This window comes from Excalfactoria chinensis, chromosome 13 (genome assembly GCF_039878825.1).
Source record: "Excalfactoria chinensis isolate bCotChi1 chromosome 13, bCotChi1.hap2, whole genome shotgun sequence".
Lineage (NCBI taxonomy): Eukaryota > Metazoa > Chordata > Aves > Galliformes > Phasianidae > Excalfactoria > Excalfactoria chinensis.
The window spans coordinates 2,355,143-2,378,887 of record NC_092837.1 but is presented as its reverse complement, the minus strand read 5'-3'; the positions used below and the strand labels follow the sequence as shown (position 1 = coordinate 2,378,887).

Here is a 23,745-nt window from a genome sequence, read left to right as displayed (position 1 = left end):
GGGCACATGGCCCTGGGTGCTGATCCCATGGCTTTGTGCCTGATTTACATTTATTCCCTGTTCACACAGCATGAAACTGAACCCAGCACAGAGTCACAGCCACACAGCACTGGTGATATGGCACAGAGCTGAGAAACAACCCTGCTGATGGGTTTATGTAACAAAGAGAGGAACAGGTTTGGGTTTTCCACTAAGCGCAAACCTCTCTGGGTGCTCAAGAGCCAAAGTTTCCAGCGGCAAGAAATGTTTGGCTGGACCTTGTGTGTGAATTACCTGGGGTCTCATTACTTGTGGAATCCATCTTTATGTGTTCTCTGTTATTCCAAGAAATTAAGACGTAGCGTTACCCAAACAGCAGGCAAAGTTTGAGGGGTTTGATGTCCAAGCAAGGTGCCTGAAATATCTAAGTGTTCTCATCCTGCCGATGGACTCTCTTTCCTATCGAGTGGCGTCACGAGCAGAGATTTTCCCCTTGGGGACACGCGGTGTAATCCCCGATTATCCGGCGCTCACCAGCACAATTTTCGGCTCATAGAGTGTAGGGAAAATAGAGCCCTGCAGAGCAGCTGTCAGCGCTGCCAGCTCCATCCCAGGGCGTCTGCTGCCATCTTCTGGCAGATGCGCGTTACGGAAAGCGGAGCCAACGGTCCTTCCCGGAGCATCTCCGCTTTGCAGCTCCTTCACCCACTGCTGCATCACGCAGACATCTCCGGCCCTCGCTGAAGAGTCCTCTGGGATATAAAAACCCCGCGAGTTAGGAAAAGATGGAGGGAATTGACTGTATCTCTATAGAGGATCTCGGCTCTTCCACTTGTGCTTTGCAGTGTTCTCTTGTGTTCTTTCTTTTTGTTATGCTCCCTGACTGCAGACAAGAAATGTGCTCCTTGCCAAGCACGCCGTGTTCCCACACCTGCTCTTTTACAGCTTGCTTATGGCCTTTACAGTTCTGCTCAAATGCAGACATGGGAGCTTTCCATCAACTGGAAACTAGATCTGCTTTGATCTGATAGGAAATGCTCATCCACCCCCAAAAAGGGGATGAAGTGAACTGCAGAAGTGACTCCTGGACCCCAGTGCAGGACTGAGACACAGGATGAGCTGAGCCGCCTCTGGGCTCACGGCCCAGCTCTGGGGCTGCGTTAAGGGGCTGTGTTAAGGCCCTGCAGAGGGGCCTTCCCAGGGCCCTGGTTTATGCTGGTGCCTTTCTTGAGTGCTGAGTGCTCTGGGTTTGTTTTCCAGCAGATGACTCTGATCTCCTTGTGACCCACAGCTGTGCAAACTTCTGGGGCAGTGCTGCTGGGAAAGCAATGGGGTGAGCCAAGCAAGCGTGCTGCCCCTCGCTATCTGTCCCTGATATGCGAAGGAGAAAAAGTAGGCAAGGAATCATTATTAGAAATAACCCTAAAAGAACCTTGCCGTGGGTGGGATGTGGGCTCTTTGCAGCGACTTTTCTGACAACCCCCCTCCCCTTGTGCCGCGGTTAGAAGGGCGGTATCAGGACCGGCAGTTCGGGCGGGTTGGTGCTGCGGTGCTGCTTATCTCTGCGGGACGCTCGGAGCTCCCGGCAGGACGGGTTCCTATCTCAGCCCGGGTGCAGCCCGGCTTCGGCACCTGCTGCTTTCCGACAGCAGGGCTTTGCTGCGCTTTGTCACGGGGAGGACGTGAGTTTGGACACGGCCCCGGCTGAGGCCGATTCACGTCTCCAAGAGGCAGTTCTAAAAGGTGCCCAACGCCCTCGTTCACCGGGGCATCTCCACGCCCCGCGGCCGGCCGTGCCCCGGGCTGTTCGCTGCCTGCTGACTCACAGCCCGCCCGGCGACCTGCGGGAACGGGAATCCCAACCCAACGCAGCTTCCAGCCGGGGCTGAGCGCCGCGCTACGCAGGTGCCTCGGGGGTGCGAACCCTTGATCTAACCGGGCTCGTTCGGTGCCGCTGAGTCCCGGGTTGGGCTCCCGGCACCCGGTGCGGCGGCAGAGCCCGCCCCTTCCCGCCCCCGCCGTCTGTTCCCTCCCCGCCGTCCCCGCCCGCCGTCACGCAGCCGCCACCGCAGAGCCCGGGGAGGCGCCGGGCCGGGGCCGGAACAGGGACGGGGTCGGGGAGGGCCGCAGGAGCCCGAGGCGGCGCCGGGAGCGGGAGCGCAGCGCGCGGTGCTGCCGCCGCGGCGGGGCCAGGTAGGGCGAGGGGGGTCCGGAGCGCCGGGTCACCGCGCTGCGTGGTGTGGGGGCGGCCGGCGCCGGGTGGTGCTGGTGGCAGCTGGTGGCGGTTCGCCTTTTTGCCCTCCGAGGCGCGTCACATCGGGAATAACTGTTTTCTTACGTAATGTTCGGCACCCTGTTACGAAATCACGGCGCGGCTCCGGGGCCGTAACAGCTGAGGCCGGGCGCGGCAGAGCCCCCCGGGTCGGGAGCCGCGGCTGGGGGCGGTGTGAGCAGCGGGGCTCCCGGTGCGGCGCTGCGCTGCCCCGTGCACAGAGCGAAGGTCGGTGGCCGCGCCCGGCACCTGCCCTGCCCCGCTCCGCTCCGGCTGCGTGGGGACGCGGGGGGGCAGCCCGGTGGCCTCGGGTTACCTCGGAAGCCCGGAGCAGCCGAGCCGCGTCCCTTTGCTGGTTGGTTTCACTTGGGTTTGTTCTTCAAATTCTGTTCTCGCGGTGGGGGGAAATGGCCGTCTGGGAACGTGCAGGAGTCGGGTTTTCACTGGGAGCTCTGGGAGGCTGCGGTGGGGAGCTGCCTCCATTCTGCCTCGTCACAGCCTCGCTGGGTACAACTCCTGCTGGAGGGTGATGGAGTCCGTCCGACTCCTTTTAGAAAAAAAGGAAAAAGAGAGAAAAACGTCAGAAGGCGAAGCAGAGCTGACTCATCCTGCCTGACCCGCCGGGGAATATTGTGGGGAATGTCCGTGGCAATGCTGACACCGCGGTGTGATGGCGATCAGGAGCACTTGGAGGTTTCTGCTCTGTGCAGGGGGTGCTTGAGTGTTCGGGTTGGGTGTCAGGAGCAGTTTCCATCGGTGATGGACAAGCACGGGCCGCACAGGGAGCGGGGGTCACCATCCACAGAGGTGCTCCAGAATGTGGGGATGTGGCACCTGGGGACACGTCAGTGGGCGCAGTGGAGCTGGGGTTGGATTTAATGGTCTTGGATGATCTTTTCCACTTTAATGATTCTGTGACTTGTCTGCCTCGGGGAATTTAATCAGTGTGATCTGGTCAGAGTTCCTTCCAAAAAGGCCTTATGAAGGCAACCTGCTATAGTCCCCACACCCAGCATGCTCTGTGGAAAGCTTACACGTATCCACAGTCTGCACCCTTTATTCCAGCCTGTTTGGGACTGTCTGAGTGGGATGTGATGACGTGTGGGACATCAATGGGCATGTGGGGCATTAATGGGGTTGCCCTGGCAGCAGGAGTGATGTCCCCTCGTCCCTACGGGATGCAGTCAGGGTGATCCTCACCTATGTGTGCTGCAGGGAGAGAACCCATATTGCTCTTCTTTGGTGCTGGAAGAGCGAGGTGTCAAAACGTGCTGGGACGAACAACGAGGTGTTGTTTTAATTAGTCACCCCTATTGGTGGATGTGAGGCATTGCTGCAGAGGGGCCAGGCACCAGGGATGTGTCCCTGAGCACGTTTGAGCTGTGCCCCCATGAGTGCACGGATGGCACTGAGCTGCTGGGAGTGACAGCAGTGCTGCTCCTTTCCTGGTCTGCGGGCAGCTGGAAGGAGCTGAGAGTTACTGCCATTTTTTAATTCAATGCACAGCGTTTCACTTCTTCCTCCTTGCACTTTTAATGCAAACAGCAGCTACAGCAGGCTGCGGCATCCCCAGCTCTGTGGAACTGATATTTATGTGTGATCGCTTAATTAGGGGGTTTGGTACAACACTCTTCATAATTTATAGCCGTGCAATTAAGAGCAGACTCTTTCTTTCTTTAATTCTGTAAATATTAGTTCAGACTAAATCACAGTATTTACGTTTGCTTTTAAGCTGTTTATTTCCCTTCTGCTCCAGTGTTTGTTGTGCTACAGATCCATGGCATAAATCCATCCTTAAAAATGAAATCTGCTCCATGGTGTACGTAGTTTGAAAGCAAAGCTGCAGTGGGAAGGCTGTGTTCCTGCAGGTGCTGTAGATCATCACAAGGACGCCGCACGTTTTCACTATTACCTGCATGAATGAAATTGCAGACTGCAGGGCTGTAAGTGTTGAGCCATGCAGCTCTGTGGATGTGTGATGGCACAGCACAAGTTGGGGCAGAGAATCGTATCGTGTGTTCTGTTCTGTAATGCAGAGCGTTTACAAACTTCAGGCATCCCAAAAAGCTCGTGTCCGTGCCGGACGTGGTGTGTGACCCAATGGCACTGCCTGGGTGATTGGTGGCTTCATTTATTTTCACGTCTCTGCAGATCTGGGGCTCAGAGCACGCTGCCACCATGGCTCCAACGGCTGTGAGATCTGGGTGGGAAAAACCAAACTGCACAGGCAGTGCTGGGCTCAGCAGTGAGTGCAGCACCGGGCAGGGCAGGGAGCTGTGCCCACACACTGAGCTGATAAACCGTATGGGGAAATAAATGGCTGCATATCTGTGAGCCCAGAAACGTGCTTAAGAGCTACTTCATACTGAGGAATAGTTTTTCTTTCCATAAAGGAGCTGAATAGGAAGTGTATCAGGTTTTTTGGTCTTGAGGCGGAAGACCTTCATGTGGTGATAGCAGCATGGTTGGTGTCACAGCCCGATGCAGTTCCTCCCAGCCCACGTGTCAGAGGGATGCATCCCTTGGCATCTGCTGCGTGCCAGAGCTGTAGTGCTCATCCTCATGGGAGCAGAAGCATTTAGACCTATGGTTATCAGTCAAGGAATGCTGCGCAGGTTCGAGTTTATTAGGAAAAACGTGACCAGAGTAATGTTAAATCCAGCCTTTTTATTTTCTTAGCTTCAAATCTGATAGACTCCCGTTGTTTTCTTGGAAGCTTAATCGTCCATTGGTTATATTCTTAATTTTTTGGAGAGCTCCTCCCCTCGTTTAAGTTTCACTGATCACAGAGATGGACTCACATTTGCAAAGGGCGCCCTGATGGCTTGCTGTCTGCTGGGGCCGAGTTTGATTTCATCCCCAGAATCACACTGCAGAGTGAAACTGCCATCTGTGACACTGGAAAATATTTCATTCCTTCTGCAGGGCTGCCTTGTGTTCAGAGAGATCTTGGCTGGGGCTGCGGGTGCCTCAGTCACGACTTGCATGGCAGCGCTACCCATTCAGGAACATGGAAATGTTTTACTACTTGAGCATGTAGTACATAATCTCCTTGGTCTGCTTTGTGCCGCAGCTGATATATGTGGTCACTCTGAGACACTTGCACAATTGGAGAAGGATGAGAGCAATGATTTCATTTCACTCCTACCCTAATCTGAGTTAATGTGCTGAGATCCTACTGGTGAAAAGCAAGGGCACTTGGCCACGGCCATGCCTTGATCCTTTAAGAGTTTGAATCCCCGCTAAGCATGCTTGTCTTCCAACCTGCACTCACACAGGATGTAATCAGTTTTGTTTTCCATCTGTTAAACAAGAGGCTTTGATTAGCCCTTGCAAACAGAAATAATTATTTTTCTTCTTGCTGATGACAACAGCAAAGTTAACCAGCACGTGCATATTTCATCACCTTTCACACACTCAATTGCAAGCGCCTTGTTCTGTTTTACCTGATTTGCCTTACAACAGGGATTTGGCTTCCAGTATTGTCCCTTAATTATAGTAATTGCCTAAGTGGAGATCTCGGCATCTCCTGCTGTCCCGTGGCAGCCCTGTCTGTGCTGCAGCCTGACCTGGCCTGCCCACCTGGCAAGCACCAACGCTCTGCTCAGCCCAACCCAAACTCACAAGGCTTCCGATTTTCAAGGAAATAGTTTGATTTTTATGGAGAGAGTCAAAGGGGCTGCTGGTAAAATACGTCTGATAGATGCCAACGTGCAGCTGGAGGAGCAGTGTGGTCTGATTGCCAGATGGAGGGATTTTAGCATTGTGAATTTTTGATGATGCTAAATGGAAATACCCATCAGAGGGTTCTCCTGAGACTGGGCTGCTCTGGCTGGCAAGATGCATTCCTCAGCCTTAGTGACCCATCCCTCCATACCCTGTGCTGGGGGCCCTATGAGTGCCCCTGAGCTCTGCCCCAGGCTGTGATCTCCAGCTCATGGTGCTGTGCTCTTGGGGACCTCAGTGAGGAGCAGAGGATCTCCTCAGAGAAGTTTGTTAGTACTTGGTTTCTTCATTGGTGGATTTCTAAAGGCGGGTTTTATGTTTCCAGAATCACACCTGATCCACGGTTGAGATGGTTTGTCCTGTAGAGAGCAGTGCTTGCTAACTGTAAATCCCAGCGTTCATGGATCTGTGAGAAATGGAGACATTCAGGCCTGATGTGATCCAAAGATCAGTGATGCACTGGCACAGCTGGCTGGGGGCGGGGGGGAGTCCCCAACCCTGGAGGTGTTCCAGAGCCATGGGGATGTTTCACTGGGGGACACAGTGGGGTGGGTTGGGGTTGGACTCAGTCACCTTGGGATTCCTTTCCAACCTTAATGATTCTGTGATTCCATGCAGGTAGTGTTCCCAGCTGAAGCTGCACTGCAGCATGTGCTCTGCTTTCAGTGTGTTCTGTGAGCATCGTTGGCTTTGATTCAGCCACCAGATCCAGTTTGTTCCCTCCAGGATAGAGATTCCTCACTTATGCAATAGCAATATCCTGCTTCAACAGGCAACGGCTTGTTGGGCCGAGCAGCTGCCCAAAGGAATGCCTATCTGCAGCTCGTGGGGTGGTACGTGCCCAAAGAGGCTGCAGGCTGTGGGCAAGGCTGCATCCCTGGTGCTCACAGCCAGCAGCTCTGCTCGTGGCTGAAGGGAAGAGTGTGCAGCTCAGGTTGGCTGGAATGGTGGTGCAGTGAGGGCCAGCTCTACACGCGTGGTTCGTCTTCACTGTTATAAAATGAAGTCTTGCATAGAAAGGCAGGAGGTGTACATCACATCACTTCACTTTGTGTCCTTAGAACAAAAGAATATGGGTTTGGTTGGTTTGTTCCTCTCAGGATCACGAGTGGCATCCATTCAGTCCTCCTTCTTCTCAACAGGTTTGATTTTTCCCCAGAAAAACACCTCCAGGTCAATGGCTAAAGAGAAACTGTATCTGTTCACAGCAATTCCTGAGTCGAAGAAAATGGAAGGTGCAGGATGCCTGTTTGTTGAGTCTGCTGACATCAACGTTAGCCACTTGCTGCTGTCAGTTAGGGAGGGGTGGGAGTTGCAGCTGCTGGATGTCTGTGCTGGTTACATTTGTTGTGCAGATGACCTTGGGGTTCTAGTTCTTTGCATCAGAATGCACAGATTGGTTGCAAGAAATGGGAGACACGTTTCCTAGAAGCTGATCAAAAAGTTATTCATTCGTGTGGTTCTACTGATAAGGGCACAACTGGGAACCCTTTGGAAAGTCATGGGCGACTTATATGTGGGTTTTGGGGGTTCTTTTTAATGTATTTGCTCTGTAGTGTTTCTCATCCTCAGTGGTAAATGCGTGTTTATCGCTTAGCAAAAGGGCAAACTCAAACCTCAGCATTTGCTGTAGCTGCTTTCTTCAGGCTGTATTTAATGGATGGGTTTAGATAGGAAATAAAACTGTCTGAAACTTAGGAATTTGGTTTAATGGCTTTTTGCTTAAGCAAATTAAACAAACAGCTTTCTGAACACAGTAACCGTGCCCTCTTTTTTTCCTTCCCCCCCAGAAAATGGCTGTTCCACCTGCTTATGCTGATCTGGGCAAGTCTGCCAGAGATGTGTTCACCAAAGGATATGGTAAATAAAGCCAAATTAAGTTTCACCTTTCTCTGATTCTTGAAACTGTTACGATTTTGTTACTTTTCTCCGATAAATATTGCACTAATTTCCATTAGAATCCAAAGGTTCCTGTATCCTACCTTCACATTGCCATGGCTGCCTGCAAAGGGAGGTGACTTATTCTTGCTGGCACAAAGATCTTTGTGTTCCCGTAGGTCTGTTGTCTGCTTTGAAAGCAAACAGAGTGTTGTATTTTGGCTGCTTCCATCCATCGTGAATAGGACTATTGATGTCAGTAATTTCCAAGGGAAAGCGCTGCTGCTCAGTATGAATGAAGGCATTCTTACCTAGGCTGGTCCTGGTGCTGTCGCAGGACTGCTGCAGGCAGTGCTGTCTGAAGGCAGCGTGAGCTGTGTGAGCTGCTGCTTTACAGCTTGGGATTCAGCACCCATGTTGTGCTTTTTGTTATGTTTTATTTTGTTTTAATAGTTGGCAGCAGGTTTAGAGAGGAGCTTTGAGGAGTAAATCAGGCGTGCTTTTCAAATTAACCTATATATAATTCATGTTTTCCTTCATCTTCTAGGGTTTGGGTTAATAAAACTTGATTTGAAAACAAAATCTGAGAATGGACTGGTAAGTGTGGGCAGGGGCTGGGATCCCAAACATGTCGATGTTTCTATGTTTGCCCTCTATTCCTTTTTAAAAATAGAAGTGTCTTCCTCGTTCTCCCCATATCAGCTTTCAGATGTTATAGCCCTGCAAGCTGCCGTGCCTTTATGGTGCAGCTCTGTGCAGGACTTGGAGCAGGCTCTGCAGGGATGTGCTGTGCGCTGTTCTTCTAAGCACATGCTTAACACAAACATGTTCAGTGGTGACATAACCATGTGCTGGAGCTGATCTTTAGAGCATCTCTGTGAAGTCTTTGCAGCCCTTGTGTGCCCATTCACAGATACACCTCGTGCGCTGAGCTCTCATACGGGCTGCTTATGTTGTGTTATGCTGATGGGAAGAATCATCTCCTCTCTGCCCCACACCCTTCAGCAGGCAGTGCTCCTTCTCTGTGATGTTTCTGTGGGCACATTGATATTAATGACTTGCAAACACCTTTGAGAAAGATGCAGATCTTACTGTCCCGAATTACAATGTCTAATAATTCGACAAGGATCAGTCATCACATGGGTACAAGCAACAGTGATACATATCATTTTCTTTTTCCTCTTCAGGAATTCACAAGCTCAGGTTCAGCAAACTCAGAAACGAGCAAAGTCAGTGGGAGCTTGGAAACCAAATACCGATGGGTGGAAAATGGGCTGATGTTCACAGAGAAGTGGAACACTGACAACACGCTGGGAACTGAGATCACTCTTGAAGACCGGGTAACTTTGAGCTTAAAACAAGCAGCTTCCAGATTCACTTGTGACAGTGTCTGACTAGAAATCCAACCAGTGCATTTCTTTTCTGTTCAGCTTGCACGTGGCCTGAAGCTGACTTTTGACTCCTCCTTCTCACCTAACACTGGGTAAGATGTTAGTAAGCTTCAGAGAGACACACACGTACACAAAAAAGCTTTTTTGCTCCTGCTTTAATTTCCCAAAATACTGCCTTCTTTACTCCTTCTGTTGCCCAAAGACATCGAGGCATTTAACGCTCTGCCTATGCACAGTGAAATCATGTATGTTTCGTTTCACTCTTAAAATGAACGATCGCTCTCTAACCCTAACCTTGAAATGCAGTAACTTGGAAATCACAGTCAGAGTCGGAAGGAAAGGTTTTGTTTCTGCTTACTTCTGGCCATGTCAGAAAACGAGCACTTCGTTCCTGCCTGAATAAAAATGCCAGACAAATCAGCTGTAATGCAAAGCTTAACAAGCTCCACAAGCCAGTTGGCTGCGGCTCTAATAGGTCGGCACAGTAATTGGGCTCTTTTCCCAAGCTGAATTTGTCATCTTGAGTTCCTGCTGGCCGCACAGTGCCGTGGTGCTGCACCCTGCGATTGGATGTCACGGTTATGTGGGCCAGAGGGATTAAGCAGCATCTGTAGGGCTGTATGCTGGTTTATTTTTTGTCCCCTCTTGATTATCTTTTTGCAATCAGCGCTGCCAGTGAGACAAAACGGTCTGCAATGAGCTGCTCAGAGCAGCGTGCTGCAGTGCTTGTAGTCCCAATGGAGACTTCATCCTGCCTGAAATGTCACGTTCCCCGCTGCCAACTGCTTGCTGCCCATTCTTTACTCTGAATTAACTGGATATTTTTGCATTTGTCAAGCAGAATAGTCTCCAGTTTTTGTTGATAATCATTTCTCAGCTTCTGCAGTAATTGCGGGCGAGTTAATGCTGCCATTTCTGGGACTGCTGCTCTTGATAAATAACAGAGTCAGAAATAATAATAATAGACAGCGGTCTCTCTGCAGGTCTGATACAGCCTGTTTTGCAGATGGTGGGACTCTTTCTGCTAGCTGAAGTGGGCGGCTGATTAGAAGTTTCATATCAGCCTGACTTTTCTGAAAGGATTTCAGTCAATGATTTGGTAAATGATCCTGGCCAAGAGGTCAGGAAGGCCAAAAGAAGGAAGTGACTTGAGAAAGTTTGTTTCTGCAATTAGCCTTTGTTATGGCTGTAAGCATGCAGTGCTGTAATGCATCATAGGGAGGAAAGGGGGCTGCAGCAGCCTGACTCCTTAGCAGCTCAGACCTTCCCCTGGGAAGCTGGAGGCAAAAAAGCGTTTTGCTGTTGTCTGGCAGAGTAAATGAAGTGACGCAGTAGCCAGGATTGCCTAAAAGCTGTTTGTCTGGGACAAAAGGTGAACTTTTGTCGGTGGCAAACCTGTAAACTGTTGGTTTCTGTTATTCCCTTGTCACTCCTGAACTACTGAGAAATCAGACTGTGGTGAGGATTGGCTTTTGTCACTTCAAGGCTGGCACATGGTGCTGTTGCTCAGCAGGATGCAGCTCAGAAAAGCACCGCACTGCATGTGATTGCATACACTTGTTTGCAGATGAATGAAAGTCTCACAACTCCGAATTTAAGAAGGCGATGTATCATATGACTCTCCAAACACGGATACTTTGTCTTTGAAATCTGTTACACGGAGTTAAAGTAACTGATTTGATTGAATTGCCACCTGAGAGTGCCTGTACAAGGATGTGACTCTTTCTTTTTGCTTTAGGAAAAAGAGTGCTAAGATTAAGACGGGATACAAAAGGGAACACATCAACGTGGGCTGCGACATAGATTTTGATATCGCCGGTCCTTCGATACGAGGAGCCCTGGTGCTCGGCTACGAGGGCTGGCTGGCAGGTTACCAAATGACTTTTGAGACAGCAAAGTCCAGAGTAACCCAGAGCAATTTTGCTGTCGGCTATCAGACGGATGAGTTCCAGCTTCACACTAACGTGTAAGTATTGGAGGGTGGGCATTAAAAAGAATTTAAGAGCATTTTGATGCTTCCAGAACAGAGACGGGGCAGAGTTTCAAAACTGGAAAAGAGGGGGAGGTGGCTCTGATGTTGCTTCTGCACTTGGGAAGCTGAGTTTTACAGTTGCATTAGCTTTCCACGTGTGTGTGGGTGCATCCATAGCCCATCCGTCCGACACACAGTGATTGCTGCAGTCTCTTTGTGAAATCAGGAAACAAGCGGGTTTCATAAATGTTGTCTGTGAATGTTGAAGTAAAAGCAGTGCTTCCCTTTTGCACATGTAACAATTGAACTAACTGTGCTGGTTTCATCTGTAGAAGGAGCAGTTTCATCAGAGGGTGACAGTAACAGACAGAGGGGATCCAGAGGAACAGATACGGACTGGTTTAGCTTCAAGATCGGAAGGGATATGACTGAAAAGTTTGCCTTAGTACTGCAGCTCCTGATAATCTCAATCCACAAGCATTGGTGTTTTCTGAATGTTTGTGCGGAGAGAAACCAGGATTAAATTCCTCGAAAACTTGATTTTTGTGCCTCCTGTTCCTCTTAAAACAATCAATTCATGTCTGCAGTAAGACAGGCTTTTTTTGTTTTGTTTCTAATTAAGATGAAGCAATCCCTGCTCCACCCCTCTACCACTCCGTTGGGTAACTGCATATTTTGCATGTAGCAGAGCTGTTGCAGGCTGTTCCCATTTCAGGGCTGAACAACTGTTCTGCTTTCCCGGAGCTGCTGCTTCAAAGGCTTTCTGTTCTGTCTCACTCTGTTTCGCAGAGATCTGGTTTAGGAAGTTGCCGTACAGAACAAGTGAACCTTCATAGCCCAGGCAGTGTTTGAAGGACTGCCAAAGCACAAAAATGTGGGCAGAAAACTTTCATCGGACCGATATAAAGGGTTCCCCTCCGCTCAGCAGTTACGAGCTATTCCTTCAGGCGTAATGGCTTTCAACTTTGTCACGCTGTAGTAGTTCAAAACATTGTACGATTGGCTTTTGCTATGAAATGCAGTCATTACTATTACTCCTGATTAAAGCAACAGCAGGAAATAACACCAGAGCATTACAGTGGGATCTGAGCCCCTGCTGCTGTTCCTTGGATCCCTGAGGGTCTGTTATGTGGTCACTGTTACTATGGGTGGATGATGGATGATCTTCAAGAGGGTGCCTCGTTTGCTTGTTTAGTATTCGTACTCTAACAACAGACAGGCAAAAATGTGTGTGATATGAACAGAACTCTTAATTATCGATATGAATGGCTTAGCTGGGGGCTTTTGGTGTGTTTCATTCAACTTTGAAGCACGTAAAATCCAGGAAACTGTTGTATTTGGAATTTGCATGACTGGCGTGCTGGGTCATTAGATCCAGGCAGTTCGGTGTATCAAAAGGGTGCTGCGGCATGCTTGATGAATGAACCAGGTGGGGCTCGAAGCATCACCTTCTGTTCTGCCTGCTTCACAGGGCAGCCAGGGGCCTGAGCAAGTTGCTTTCCTTAATGGTGCCTTAATATCTGCATTTCCATAGAGGGGTAATGTTTTTGATCTATGCATGAAAAGTGCCATTACTGTGACTAGAATTAAAGGGAGCTTCGATTTACTTACTTATTTAAAATAACTTTAAACTAATGTAATAAGACATGATCACTAAAGGAAGGCAGGGCTGGATAATCTCTAGTTTTTAATATGGTTTTCCTTTCTTTTGGAGCTTAGCTCAGACCGCCCCCCGCTAATGTTGCAGGTCAAGACAGAGCTGTATGGGAACCTTGCACAAAATCTGCCTGTGTAACCAGCTCTCCTCAGTCTTTTAACTCCTCCTTTTCTTGAGAGCCAAGCACATGCAGCTCTGTGTGAGCTTCACTCTTAGCTGAAGGAAGTGCTGTAGCCTTTTTCTGGAAGAATTGCTCTGACGGTTTGAAAAGCTGCTGCTATGGCTTCAGCTTTGGAATAGGCTGTCAGTGTGCAACTGTTGTGAACCAACGCTGTGCCTAAGAGGTAAAAGTGGCCTTTTAAAGTCACTGATGGTTTGCTGTTGTCCAGTAATTGAAGCCCATTCATTTCATGTTTAGAAGTAATACTAGGTATTAATCTGCAAAGGTCTTGTGGTGTAAAGCTGTTCTGTGCAATGGATCTGTATCTTCTGTGAAGAAAATGAGTTACAATGGAGGTTCAGATGCTCGCTGGTTTAGAAGGACTGCAGTGCTTGTACAAATTATGTGTTCCCATTTTTATCACCTGGGCACTGCAGGGTTTTGCACTTCATTTACCTCATTCTATTCCCTGTGTATCCCTGGTTTAAGCACTAACTGGACGTTCTGCTGCCTGGTAGCCAGACTGTGGGCTGCCATCATTCTGTGGTTGGCCACAGCTCTCTGCAAACCCCACTGAGTTTCATTTCAGTTTCAAGACCAGAGAATTCTATAACGAAGGCCATTGAATGTGGTATTCATTTGTAAGAGCTGGTAGACTCGGTAGTTAAGTTGGCATCTTCACTTACAATGCAGTTCATCTGTGTCAGGTAAAAGCAGGCTGACGAGGCGCTGCAGCCCCTTCTGGACACCAGGAAGATGCATGTCTAGGAACACAATTATTTCATAGAGAGTAATAAATGCCTTTTCTACTAAGACCTCCTGCCTACAGAGCGGGGAAAATGAGAGGCTGTCACCATTAATCTATTTTTGATAGCTTATGTGGCCAAAGTCTTTGCTGTTACGGAGAGATTAAATGAGGTGCAAGTGAATGTTGTGCAAACAGAGATCGAACTGGAGAAAAAGAAAAGCAAAAGATGATTGCTTTGCTTTGGGATGCAGTTTAAGCCTGCACTGCTGTGTTCCTTCCAGGAATGATGGAACAGAATTTGGAGGCTCCATTTACCAGAAGGTGAACGATAAACTGGAAACTGCTGTGAATCTTGCTTGGACGGCTGGTAACAGCAACACTCGCTTTGGAATAGCAGCCAAGTATCACATTGACCCAGATGCCTCTTTTTCTGTGAGTGCCAAACATTTATAAGCATTTGAATAACCAGTTTCTTGTAGTAGAAACGTGAAGCAACTTTACATCAATGAGTAAAGTACTTTGGAGGCAGTTTGCTGGTATGTGCCAATTCCGTTGCCGATTCCATTGGCACATGCCTCTGCTGGTCTTCCCTTTGGCCACATGGGAACACAATTATTGGAGTTCCCTCGAAGCTGATACAGACAGAATGGTTTATCGTATTTATTGGGCACAGTGGAGAAATTTCCAGTCCATATTTTTGACAAAAATTACAAACATGGCCAACTATAGCACAGTTTCAGTGACCGTGGATGTGGACTATCAGTGTATTGATTCTGCAGTTAAGTTACAGTGAAAGTGAACTCTAGATTATTTTTGTGTGTGTGATTTGAAGCATGATGTTAATTTCCAAGTGGGAAGGGTTCTGAAGGAAGATAACAAATGATTTACATGTGTTTTTTTTCTCCATCCAGGCTAAAGTGAACAACTCCAGTCTGATCGGGCTGGGATACACTCAGACTTTAAAGCCAGGTAAGTCTGTGCAGAAGAAATCCAGAGATACACAAATAGTATTTCAGTCTTGAAATATCAGAGAGGCTTTCTGCAATAGTATGTGGTTGGTTTCGTAACGCTGCTGTTCTGTGTGCCAACCCAGTGGTGAACGTCTCCACAGACTGCTCTGTTAGTTTGGGATGTCTGTTGGGACCAGAACTGCTAGACCACCAACCACTGTCCATCAGGTTCTCTTCTGTTAACACCAAGTCCTGTCATTTCTTTGCCTGAAAATGTGATGTTCCCAAGGCCTGCTGGTCCAGGAAGAGGGCAGTTTGCCAGCTGCCCAGTTGGTTTCAATGTAGTCTAAAAAATCTGCTGCCACAATACCAAGCAGGTTGATTACTGCATCAGGCTTGGCTCAGGGCTTTTCATCCCAGTGTTTTAAAGAGGTGTAGAAGGGTGAATAAGCGTCAAGGTCCCAGATTTTCATTATACCTGAGTCTAATTTTAGATTCATCTGTAGGCCACCGGCAATGAACTCATTGAGAGCTGTAGTTACTTGGACAAAAGTAACTGACATATATGACAAAAAGTAAAATCTACCTGGTTTATTTTATCCTGACTTTGAGAATTCAGAAAGATTTAATATTTGCTGACAGCCTGAAAAAGTCCAGTTACAGCAGCAACGCAGATACTGCAGTTACTGAACATAAAGCTCATTCCAAGTGTTAATCATTGTCTTCTCTCTTGCTTCTCTCTGCAGGTATCAAGCTGACATTGTCAGCTTTGTTGGATGGCAAGAATGTCAATGCAGGTGGTCACAAACTCGGTCTAGGATTGGAATTTGAAGCATAAAGAGAGATTCTACAATCGTTAATTTGAGAATACAGCATAGCTACCTTCAGAATATAGTGTACCTTTCAATGTTGTATGTCTGGGATGCAAGTAATGCTAAGTATCAGTCCTGCTAGTCCTGGTTAAAGACAGCTAAGCTTTAAAATGTTTCAGAAATGGAGACAAAAAGCATTCTAAGAAATCCAAATTCCAGGCTTTTATTTTTTTTCCTGTTTTGGGATGTTATTGCCCATCTTATCTGTCAGCTGCCACATGATAGCAAGCAGGGAAGGTATTATTACCTTTACTAACATATTGACTGCACAAAGAATACGTTAGCGTGATACAAGAACTGTTATGTCAAGAGTTGCAGACCACTGTTGTACTGTTAATTCCTTATGCAAAATGTTCTGAAGGCCTCAATTCACTGTGGAATGTGCAAACTTGCCTGGAAAAAGGGATAATTTTTTTGTTCCTGGGTGTTTCACCAATGGTTCGTCTCGTTTGGTTCTCTTACACCTCCAGCTGTCTCCAGAACGCTTTAGGTCGTCTACTTTGTGTGACTCTGTTGCCGAGAAGGATTCGATGTGACTCAGCCGATACTCCTTGTCCTGTGCTGTGGTTCCTTTCCCTTGCACTGAATGGAAGGCTTGTAAGACAGGGCCGTAATCAGGGAAGTGTTTGTACCTGCAATCACGTAATTGCGTCACTAAATTGAAAACGGACTTTTGTTTTATTACCACTTGTTTTTTTGTTTTTTGTTTGTTTTTTTTTTAGCAATTAAATGGGTACATTTTTAGAGTCTTCCATTTTGTGTGGAAATAGACCCCAAAGTGCTGTACCTGACACTACTCAAACCGGAGACGAAACAACCAAACCCAACTTGAATAAAACATTGAATCATCACCTTTTACTTTGGCTTCGTGTATGAGCTGTGCCCATCGCTTTGTGGACCTGCAGTAGTTCCGTGCTTTTGCTTTTTGCCATTAAAGACCAGCGGCCGCGCCGCCATCCCGCAGCTGAGGGAAGGCCGCTCCTGCTCCTGTCAGAGCTGGCCGCGTTCCCGCCTCGCTGCGCTCCGCCATTTTCCCGCACGGCGCATGCGCGGTGGTTCCACCTCCCGCGAGCAGGCCTTCATTTCTGCGCATGCGCGCCGCCCTCCCGGCGCCGGGGCGGTGCTGCCGCCACGTCTGTGGGAGTGCCCGGCAAGATGGCGGCCGCCGGCGATGGGCGCTGCTCGGCGGGCCGCGCGCTCTGCCTCCTCCTTCTGTGCGGCTGGGCCCTGGCGGAGCGCGGCCTGCAGACCCCCGGTGAGCTCGGCAGGGGGTGGGCGGGCACTGGGGGCGCGCACTTGTGGGTTTGTTTTTCTTTTATCCGGTTTCACATTTCGGCCTAAAAACCGGTCCGGTCCCGTCCGAACCGCCGGGAGCGCTGCCGCCCCGCGCTCCTTCCCTTATTGCTTTCCCGAGTGTTCTCCGTTGTGTCGTAAGGCTGTTCCGTGCCCTGTTGCTCTCCCGCTGTTCCCCATACGCAGCTCGCTCCGGCCGTTTATTGACACGGAACGGGCCGCAGATACGAAGAGCGCGGTGCGGCAGTGGGCAGGAGTCGTTCCCAGCCACAGGACGCCGTTCTGCACCGCAGTCAGCGCCGTGAGCGGTGCGGTACTGCCGGCAATGGAGCGGGGCCGGCATGTGGCGCTGACACAGCCCTGAGCAGCGGAGCTGACTGCGGTGCCCTGCTGCGATGTGCTGAGCTCACAGCCGGGTGGGCATCCAGAAGCGTTCATCAGGCAGCAGTGAATGGCCGTGGGTGGGAGGCTGGACCTTTACTGCCCCACCTGCGGTGGTTTGGGCTGATGCTATAAAATAGGAGGTTTGGAGCAGCATTCATAAAGTTAATGTTATTCTGCTGTTGATGCTTAGTTCGGTCTCTTGAACCCACAGGCCAACTTTAGCAATAAGAAGTACGCGTTTCAGAGGCAGTGAATTGCTGTTTGTTTTAGGTGGGCTGCTGCTTGGGTGGTGAAGAGAGCATCTGAAGGACAGAATGGCGCTGCTCTGCACCTGTGGTTCCTGTCCTGCCCCAGTGCTGCAGTGTCCCCACAGCTGCTGTGCCTGCCTGGTGGGTGGGGAACAGAAAACTGTAGGAAACAAAGAGCTTTTAGTGCCAGAAGTCACCTTGCTGTCTAAAAAGTACATTTCCCTGGGAGTGAGTTTTAACCCTGTCAGATGTTTTTACAAGCAGCGTTTGCTAGTTCATCTGTCACCACAGTTAAACATTAATACCTATTTCTGAAGATAAGGCATCTCTGGAGGCCAGACACCGTGCCTGATGTCATGGGACAGTGTCGTGTAACTGCAAGCAGTGCAACCACCCATTATAGTGCTAAATAGTTTTGAGTAGATCTCATCAATCGGTGCTGGTTTCAGTGCTAAGCCCGCCACTCCAGTTAAAGAGCCAACGTTTTTCAGAAATAAGAGGAAGTTATTTTTCTCACTTATTTGTTATGAGAATAGGTGCAGCAAATAAAGCAGTGTTCCTTGCTTTGCTGATCAGGTTTTTAATAGCATGTGTATTTTAATTTGATGCGAGCGGCCTTCCAAAGAATTAACTGACTGTATCTGTGTGACTCTGACATCACAGTCTGGGGATGTGGAGGTGTTACTGGGCAGTTGCTGACATGCCCTTCCTATGGGAAAGGTACAAAGAAGCTTTATCTGCTTCCTTCCTGCTCTTCCTTCTGGGTGAGCACTGAGATGAGCAATGTTTGTGAACTGTGCTCTTCATTTCCCTATCTAACGAAGGAAACAGCTTCTGGAGAAAGAGGGAGATGTTCATCAGAACGACTTGGTTCAAAAACTGCAGTGGAGTATTTGTAGGGAGAGATTCTCCTTCCTTTTCTGAATGAGAGACAAATAGTAACAACGAAACAATTTGCATCCAGTATTTTCTTGCCTCTGTGAAGTTTTAAATTGAGTAAATTAATAGCACTGATTTGTCTGTTAAAAGCCAGCTAACTGTAAATGTGAGACTTTCCTTGCAGCTGCCTTTTCTCGTTTACCTCCACATGTGCAATTAACTGGTTTGATTCCTGGGAGGAGATCAGAGTTCCTTAAGCTTATGCTCTACAAGAGCTGAACAGTTAATGGTGATATTCTGGTGTGGACTAAAGATTTCTTCAGCAGTGACGAGTGTTCTAAAGGTAGAGCAGCTGATTTGGGGCTTAAGCGTAGAGAAACCATCATGTCTGGTTCACGTGGGATGAGTCTTCTCTGTTCTGTGGTTGATTAAAGGGTAATTCATGCTAGAAAACGGTACCATACAAGCAAGAAGTGTTGTAACTGAACCTCTGTAAATATCTGTTACGTGAATGACGTGGTTCAGTATCCCCTGAATACTATTTTATTTGAGAGTAACTTGACACAAGCAGTTGGCTCAGTGCTTCAGTTCTAGGATCTGTAACTTTCCGGTGAGGCAGGGAGCACTTAATGGAAGTCTTGTTCCTTGTTTTATTTAAAGTTTGATGTGCCAGAAATACAAGGCAAGTGTGGTTCTCCCATTAAGAGACCTACTGAAATTCTAAATGTGTTCTTTGCTTCTAAGGTGCCTCATTGATTTGATCGGGGAGTTTATAAGTAGCCATTTTTTTAATAATTCTAAAAGGAAATAAACAGAAAAGAGCAAACAGGTCAGGTTTGCAGCGTGTTACTTCCTGCTGCAGATCTTCCTGGTGATGGACAGCTGTGATTGTAGGGAAAATGGTGACCAAGTGATCAGGTCTGTACAAACCTACAAGGGGAGCGAAGGCACATCTCTGACCTTCCAGCTCTGGGAATTAAGCACAGTGAATGTGGCACACTTATCCAGTAAGTGAGCACTTCAGGTGATTGTTCTTGTCTCACTTAAGGCTTCTCTTTTGAAGTTGCTGAAGCACAGGATTGTGTATTTCTGTGTATGAATTTGAGAAGCTTTGCAGTGCGAAACCTATCCTGCCTGTCTCTTCTCCGTGCCTGCAGTGATGTCTGCATAGTTGAAGTTAGTGCCTTGTTTTTAATATTGTCTGTTTCTCATCCCTTCCTCAGGTGCTGCAAGAACAGAGGTGGTTCAAAATATTTCTTCTGGAAATGAGAATGAAACACTAAGCAGCTCCCAAAATCTGACAGACAGCTGGCAGAGTGTAACCCCAGCAAAAAAGGAGACGAGCCCCACAACAGCTAAAACCAGTTCTGTGACCGTAGGAAAACCATCCACAGCGAAAGAGGATTCGGTGCCGTCTGCTTCTCGTGTGACGACTGCTAGTCCTGCACCTCAGGTGGATGTTGATGCTTCTGAGGATACTAAAATTGAGGAGGAAGATCTTCTGACAGATTTGAAAGATGCACTGAATAGTTCACCGCCCATAGAAAAAGAAATTCTGGACTCGGATGGAGATGATTACGATACTTTTGAAATGACATCAAATTCCAGGTACAACCCAGACCTCCTGGAAATGCCAGAAGATGATGACTCTGACACCATCAGTAATTACAATGAGGAGATCAAGTCGCTGGATGAGAAGATAAAATATGTGTCTGTCTCAGGGCTGGAAGAAGAAGAGGACAGCCATTTCTTCTTTCACCTGGTTATAGTTGCCTTCTTAGTAGCTGTTGTGTATGTCACCTATCACAATAAGAGGAAGGTAAGTGTGCTTTGAAGGGTTGAGAGAAATGACTCCAGGATTTAAAACAAAGTTGTATTGCCTTCAAACTGTTTTGGAGGAGGAGCTGAGCTGTTTGGAAAATGAAATCTTTGACCGCTTAGCTTAGTTGTGCCACGAATCATTACTGTCATTTTTATCTCTCTAATGAAAATGATTTGAATCAAACATTTTAGATTGGAAAATGAAATGATAGCACTGATAATCAGTTCAGGTTGAACACTGGTAGTGTGTATTACTGAGTTCCAGACGTGAGAGCTGAGCAAAGCAGCGTGAAGGTGATCTTGGTCCTGCACAGGATTATAAACAGTGCGTGCAGTGCCACTGATGCTACACAGATATCTGTCCTGAAGGAATTATGGGCTGAGTGCTGTGTTTGGTCAAACTGCAGCTGAATTTGTCAGCGGGTGACTTGATGGCAAGGATGCTGTGAAAATGTCTGACTACTCGTGCTGTGTTTTATAGCAGCAGTAATATTGCTGCCAGGATAACTGAGTAGTGCTGTGGTGTGAATACAGTTGTTAAGCTGGCTATCAAAACCAAAATGCTTCTCCGTACCACCATGTAAATGGGCTGCTTTTTCTTTCAGATCTTCTTATTGGTCCAGAGCCGAAGATGGAGGGATGGGCTGTGCTCCAGAACAGTAGAATATCATCGTTTAGATCAAAACGTGAATGAAGCGATGCCTTCGCTGAAAATTACTAATGACTACGTATTCTGAAAGCACTGTGATTTGAGTTTGCTGAACTTTATCACTCTTTGCCTGCCTAGTCATGTAATGATATTCAGGTATTCTAAACATGCCACTTGTACTGAAGTGAGAGGTAGCCTCTTGGACCTGGGTGTTTTTGAGATTAAATCTCCTGCAGGATCAAGGGCACGACGCGTCTGTTTGCTACTTTGGTCAGATTTTAGATCAGCTATAGAGATGCAGTTTAATAATCAGTGCTGTTTCCATTCGTTAAGCTTCTTCGTTTCTGTCTGGAGCAATCTTACTACCAATCCAAACGGAAAAAAAAGCATAAAATATTCTAGGTCTAATAAATTAATGAGTTTGGCATCACTAAATCAAATTAGTATCTCTTTGCTAATCACTTACATGGCTCATAAATCTCGCTGTAGTGCAAACTTAAAATATAACTGCTTTTTCCCGTGCTCAAACCCTGATGCTGCAGATCTTTCATCATGTCTTTTTTGGTTCTGTTTTGGCTTTGCGTAGCTTGATCCTATTCTGAGCAGAATAGCTGGCATGACGGCTTCATAACTTCTGTATGTGCTCATGCAGCAGGTCATTTAAAGATAATGAGGTAGAAAGCATTTGACTTCAGAAGTTCCACACTGCCTGCTTGTTCAGAACGCTCCTGGTCTGTGGGAAGGTGTGCAGCTTTGTGACTGCCCGACTGATGGGAACGACTTTCATTTTCTTCTGAAATTAATGAATGGAAAACAAGCCTTGTTCAGTAAACTTAACTAAAGTAGAGGTTGTTGACGGGCTTCCAATACAGCAAAGCTTACTGTTGAGTTTTAAACCCATTGGGAAAAAGGTTTGGTTTGTTATAAACAGGAGTGGGCCGAGAGTAAAGAATGCTTTGTCTTGTTGTTATTCTGACCCAGGTGACAGGCAGATGAACATAGCGGTGTGTGGGACTGCTGCTCTGCAGACAGCAACTCACATCCACGCAGCAGCGTAAAGCAAGTTACCGGTACAGTAGGGTGGTCAGTTCTGTTCAAACCTCGTCTTTTCTACTTCCATTATTTATGTTTTCATGAGTTGTAAAATATGAAATCGTAGTTTTCTGTACATTCTGTTGGTGATTTTTGTTTTCGAGTTGATGAATATGTAAATAACGCCGGAGCAGAACCCCGTCATTAATGATGGGCTGTTCAAGTAGGGATGTGCCATTGGGGAGGGACGACTAAAAGATGGGCAGCTGTTGGCATGAGGAACCCAAAGGCACGATCCTGCCTGAAGAATGAAGAGCTGGGATTGTAAATCCTGCCATTAAATGCTTTGTTTTCGTAACCACCAGAAAGTAAAGCACAGACAAAATACCCCCGGAATCTTTTCTTGCAGCAATTTGTATCATATTTGGACTTGTATCACTTAGTATTTTGAAGAAGGTTTTTAAAATAAATGACAATAAGAAGTTTGTGGGTTTTTTTTGTTGTACAGAACCTCATGGTAACGAGCTTCCTTCAACTTGGGATTGGGCAGCATGTCCAGAGTGCTATTTTGTATTCTCTGTCTCACAAGTAAAAGGAAATTTCCTTTTCAATCTGCATTTTCATTAATGAGGCTCTTTCTTTACCTCCAACAGCTCTGAGGGAAACTATTCTGAGTGGTTTTAATGATAGGAAATGAACATTCATCTGAAACCTTTGAGCAGTGCGTTTCATTTGGAGGTTGTCTGAACAGATGCGCTCCTGGGATGCTCACGTATTGTAAGTGCTTGGGGCTGTGTGGGGCTGGTGGTGGCTGCACAAAGCTGCCCCAACTGCCAGGCTCAGTGCTCTCTGACTGTAGTGGAGCAGAAGGTCTGTGGATGTGTCTCAGCTCATCAATTTATGTAATGCTGGTGGTGGGATATCGCTGTGTGTGGAGCTGCTGGGTCCCAGGCAGCCCTGGGAGCACAGGTGAGGGCAGTTCAGCTGTGTGACTGGAAGGGCCGCAGCCTGGCTGCACCTCTTAGACCTCACTGAAGGGCTGACTGCTGCTGGGGAAGGATCTCTTCCTGCAGATCCCTCCTTGGTGAAGCTCTCCCCTGTGAACTGAGAACCTTCTGATGCAGGTGAGCAATCTTCCTTTCTAGCACCTTTCTATGGTGCTGATCCTTTGTCATCATACCTCCTTTGTAACACCTTTCCCATCACACTGATCTGTCTAATTGCTGCACAAGGAAGGCTCTTCATTCACAATAACCCTCGGGATGCTGCCTGTGCAGGGGAGGCACCGCAATGGATTGGCTGGGTGGCTCGGTGTGCTGATAGCACCAATCAAAGGGGGAAGGGTTCATGTGATCCACTTCTGTAAGGACTCCAGTAGCACAGCAGAGAGGGGCAGGTGTCATCCCTGGTGCAATAAAAGAGCCATTTGCTGATGAGGTAATCAGGGCTGAACTGCTGCTTTTTAATTTCTTTAATTGAATTTGCTTGTGGAAAATTAAGGAGCAGGCGATGAAAAATTCATACAGTGCTGAGATCAAATAGAGGAAAAAGCAAACAGATTTATGCCAGGTCTTACCAACAAGAGATGGCTGATGAGTTCCTTTACTGAAGAAAGGAGCCTTGCTCATGTTAAGGTGAATTATGGCTTCCATCAGTGTTCTGATAAAAGGAATACGATATCAGATCTGCAGGAGTAAGTCAGCTTTCTGACTGCGCTTCTCGAGGGGAAGGGTGAAGCTGTTTGTGTAGCTTCTCATCAGCAGGGATTTGTGAAATGAAGGAAGAAATAACTGGGGTTGGTTAAAGAAACTTTGCTTTTACTATCCGGGACATC

At 47.6% G+C, this 23,745-nt stretch overlaps 2 protein-coding genes across 3 annotated transcripts; both read left to right on the top strand.

Moving 5' to 3' along the window:
* The first annotated feature begins 2,038 nt into the window (after positions 1-2,038).
* Positions 2,039-16,463, top strand: VDAC1 (voltage dependent anion channel 1). 2 transcript variants are annotated; one of them, XM_072348392.1, is made up of 9 exons: positions 2,039-2,172; positions 7,768-7,837; positions 8,403-8,452; positions 9,043-9,195; positions 9,286-9,338; positions 10,985-11,212; positions 14,065-14,215; positions 14,695-14,752; positions 15,480-16,463. In XM_072348392.1, exons 2-9 carry the CDS (start codon positions 7,771-7,773, stop codon positions 15,569-15,571), a joined length of 852 nt encoding a protein of 283 aa, XP_072204493.1. In that variant the 5' UTR covers positions 2,039-2,172; positions 7,768-7,770; the 3' UTR covers positions 15,572-16,463. The 2 variants fall into 2 exon arrangements, with proteins under 2 accessions (XP_072204493.1, XP_072204494.1); XM_072348393.1 differs by lacking the exon at positions 2,039-2,172 and adding an exon at positions 2,475-2,606.
* Positions 16,464-16,719: 256 nt separating this feature from the next.
* Positions 16,720-22,522, top strand: C13H5orf15 (chromosome 13 C5orf15 homolog). The gene is made up of 3 exons (XM_072348613.1): positions 16,720-16,860; positions 19,633-20,228; positions 20,836-22,522. The coding sequence occupies exons 1-3, from the start codon at positions 16,761-16,763 to the stop codon at positions 20,965-20,967; spliced, it is 828 nt and encodes a 275-aa protein (XP_072204714.1). The 5' UTR covers positions 16,720-16,760; the 3' UTR covers positions 20,968-22,522.
* Positions 22,523-23,745: the final 1,223 nt, after the last annotated feature.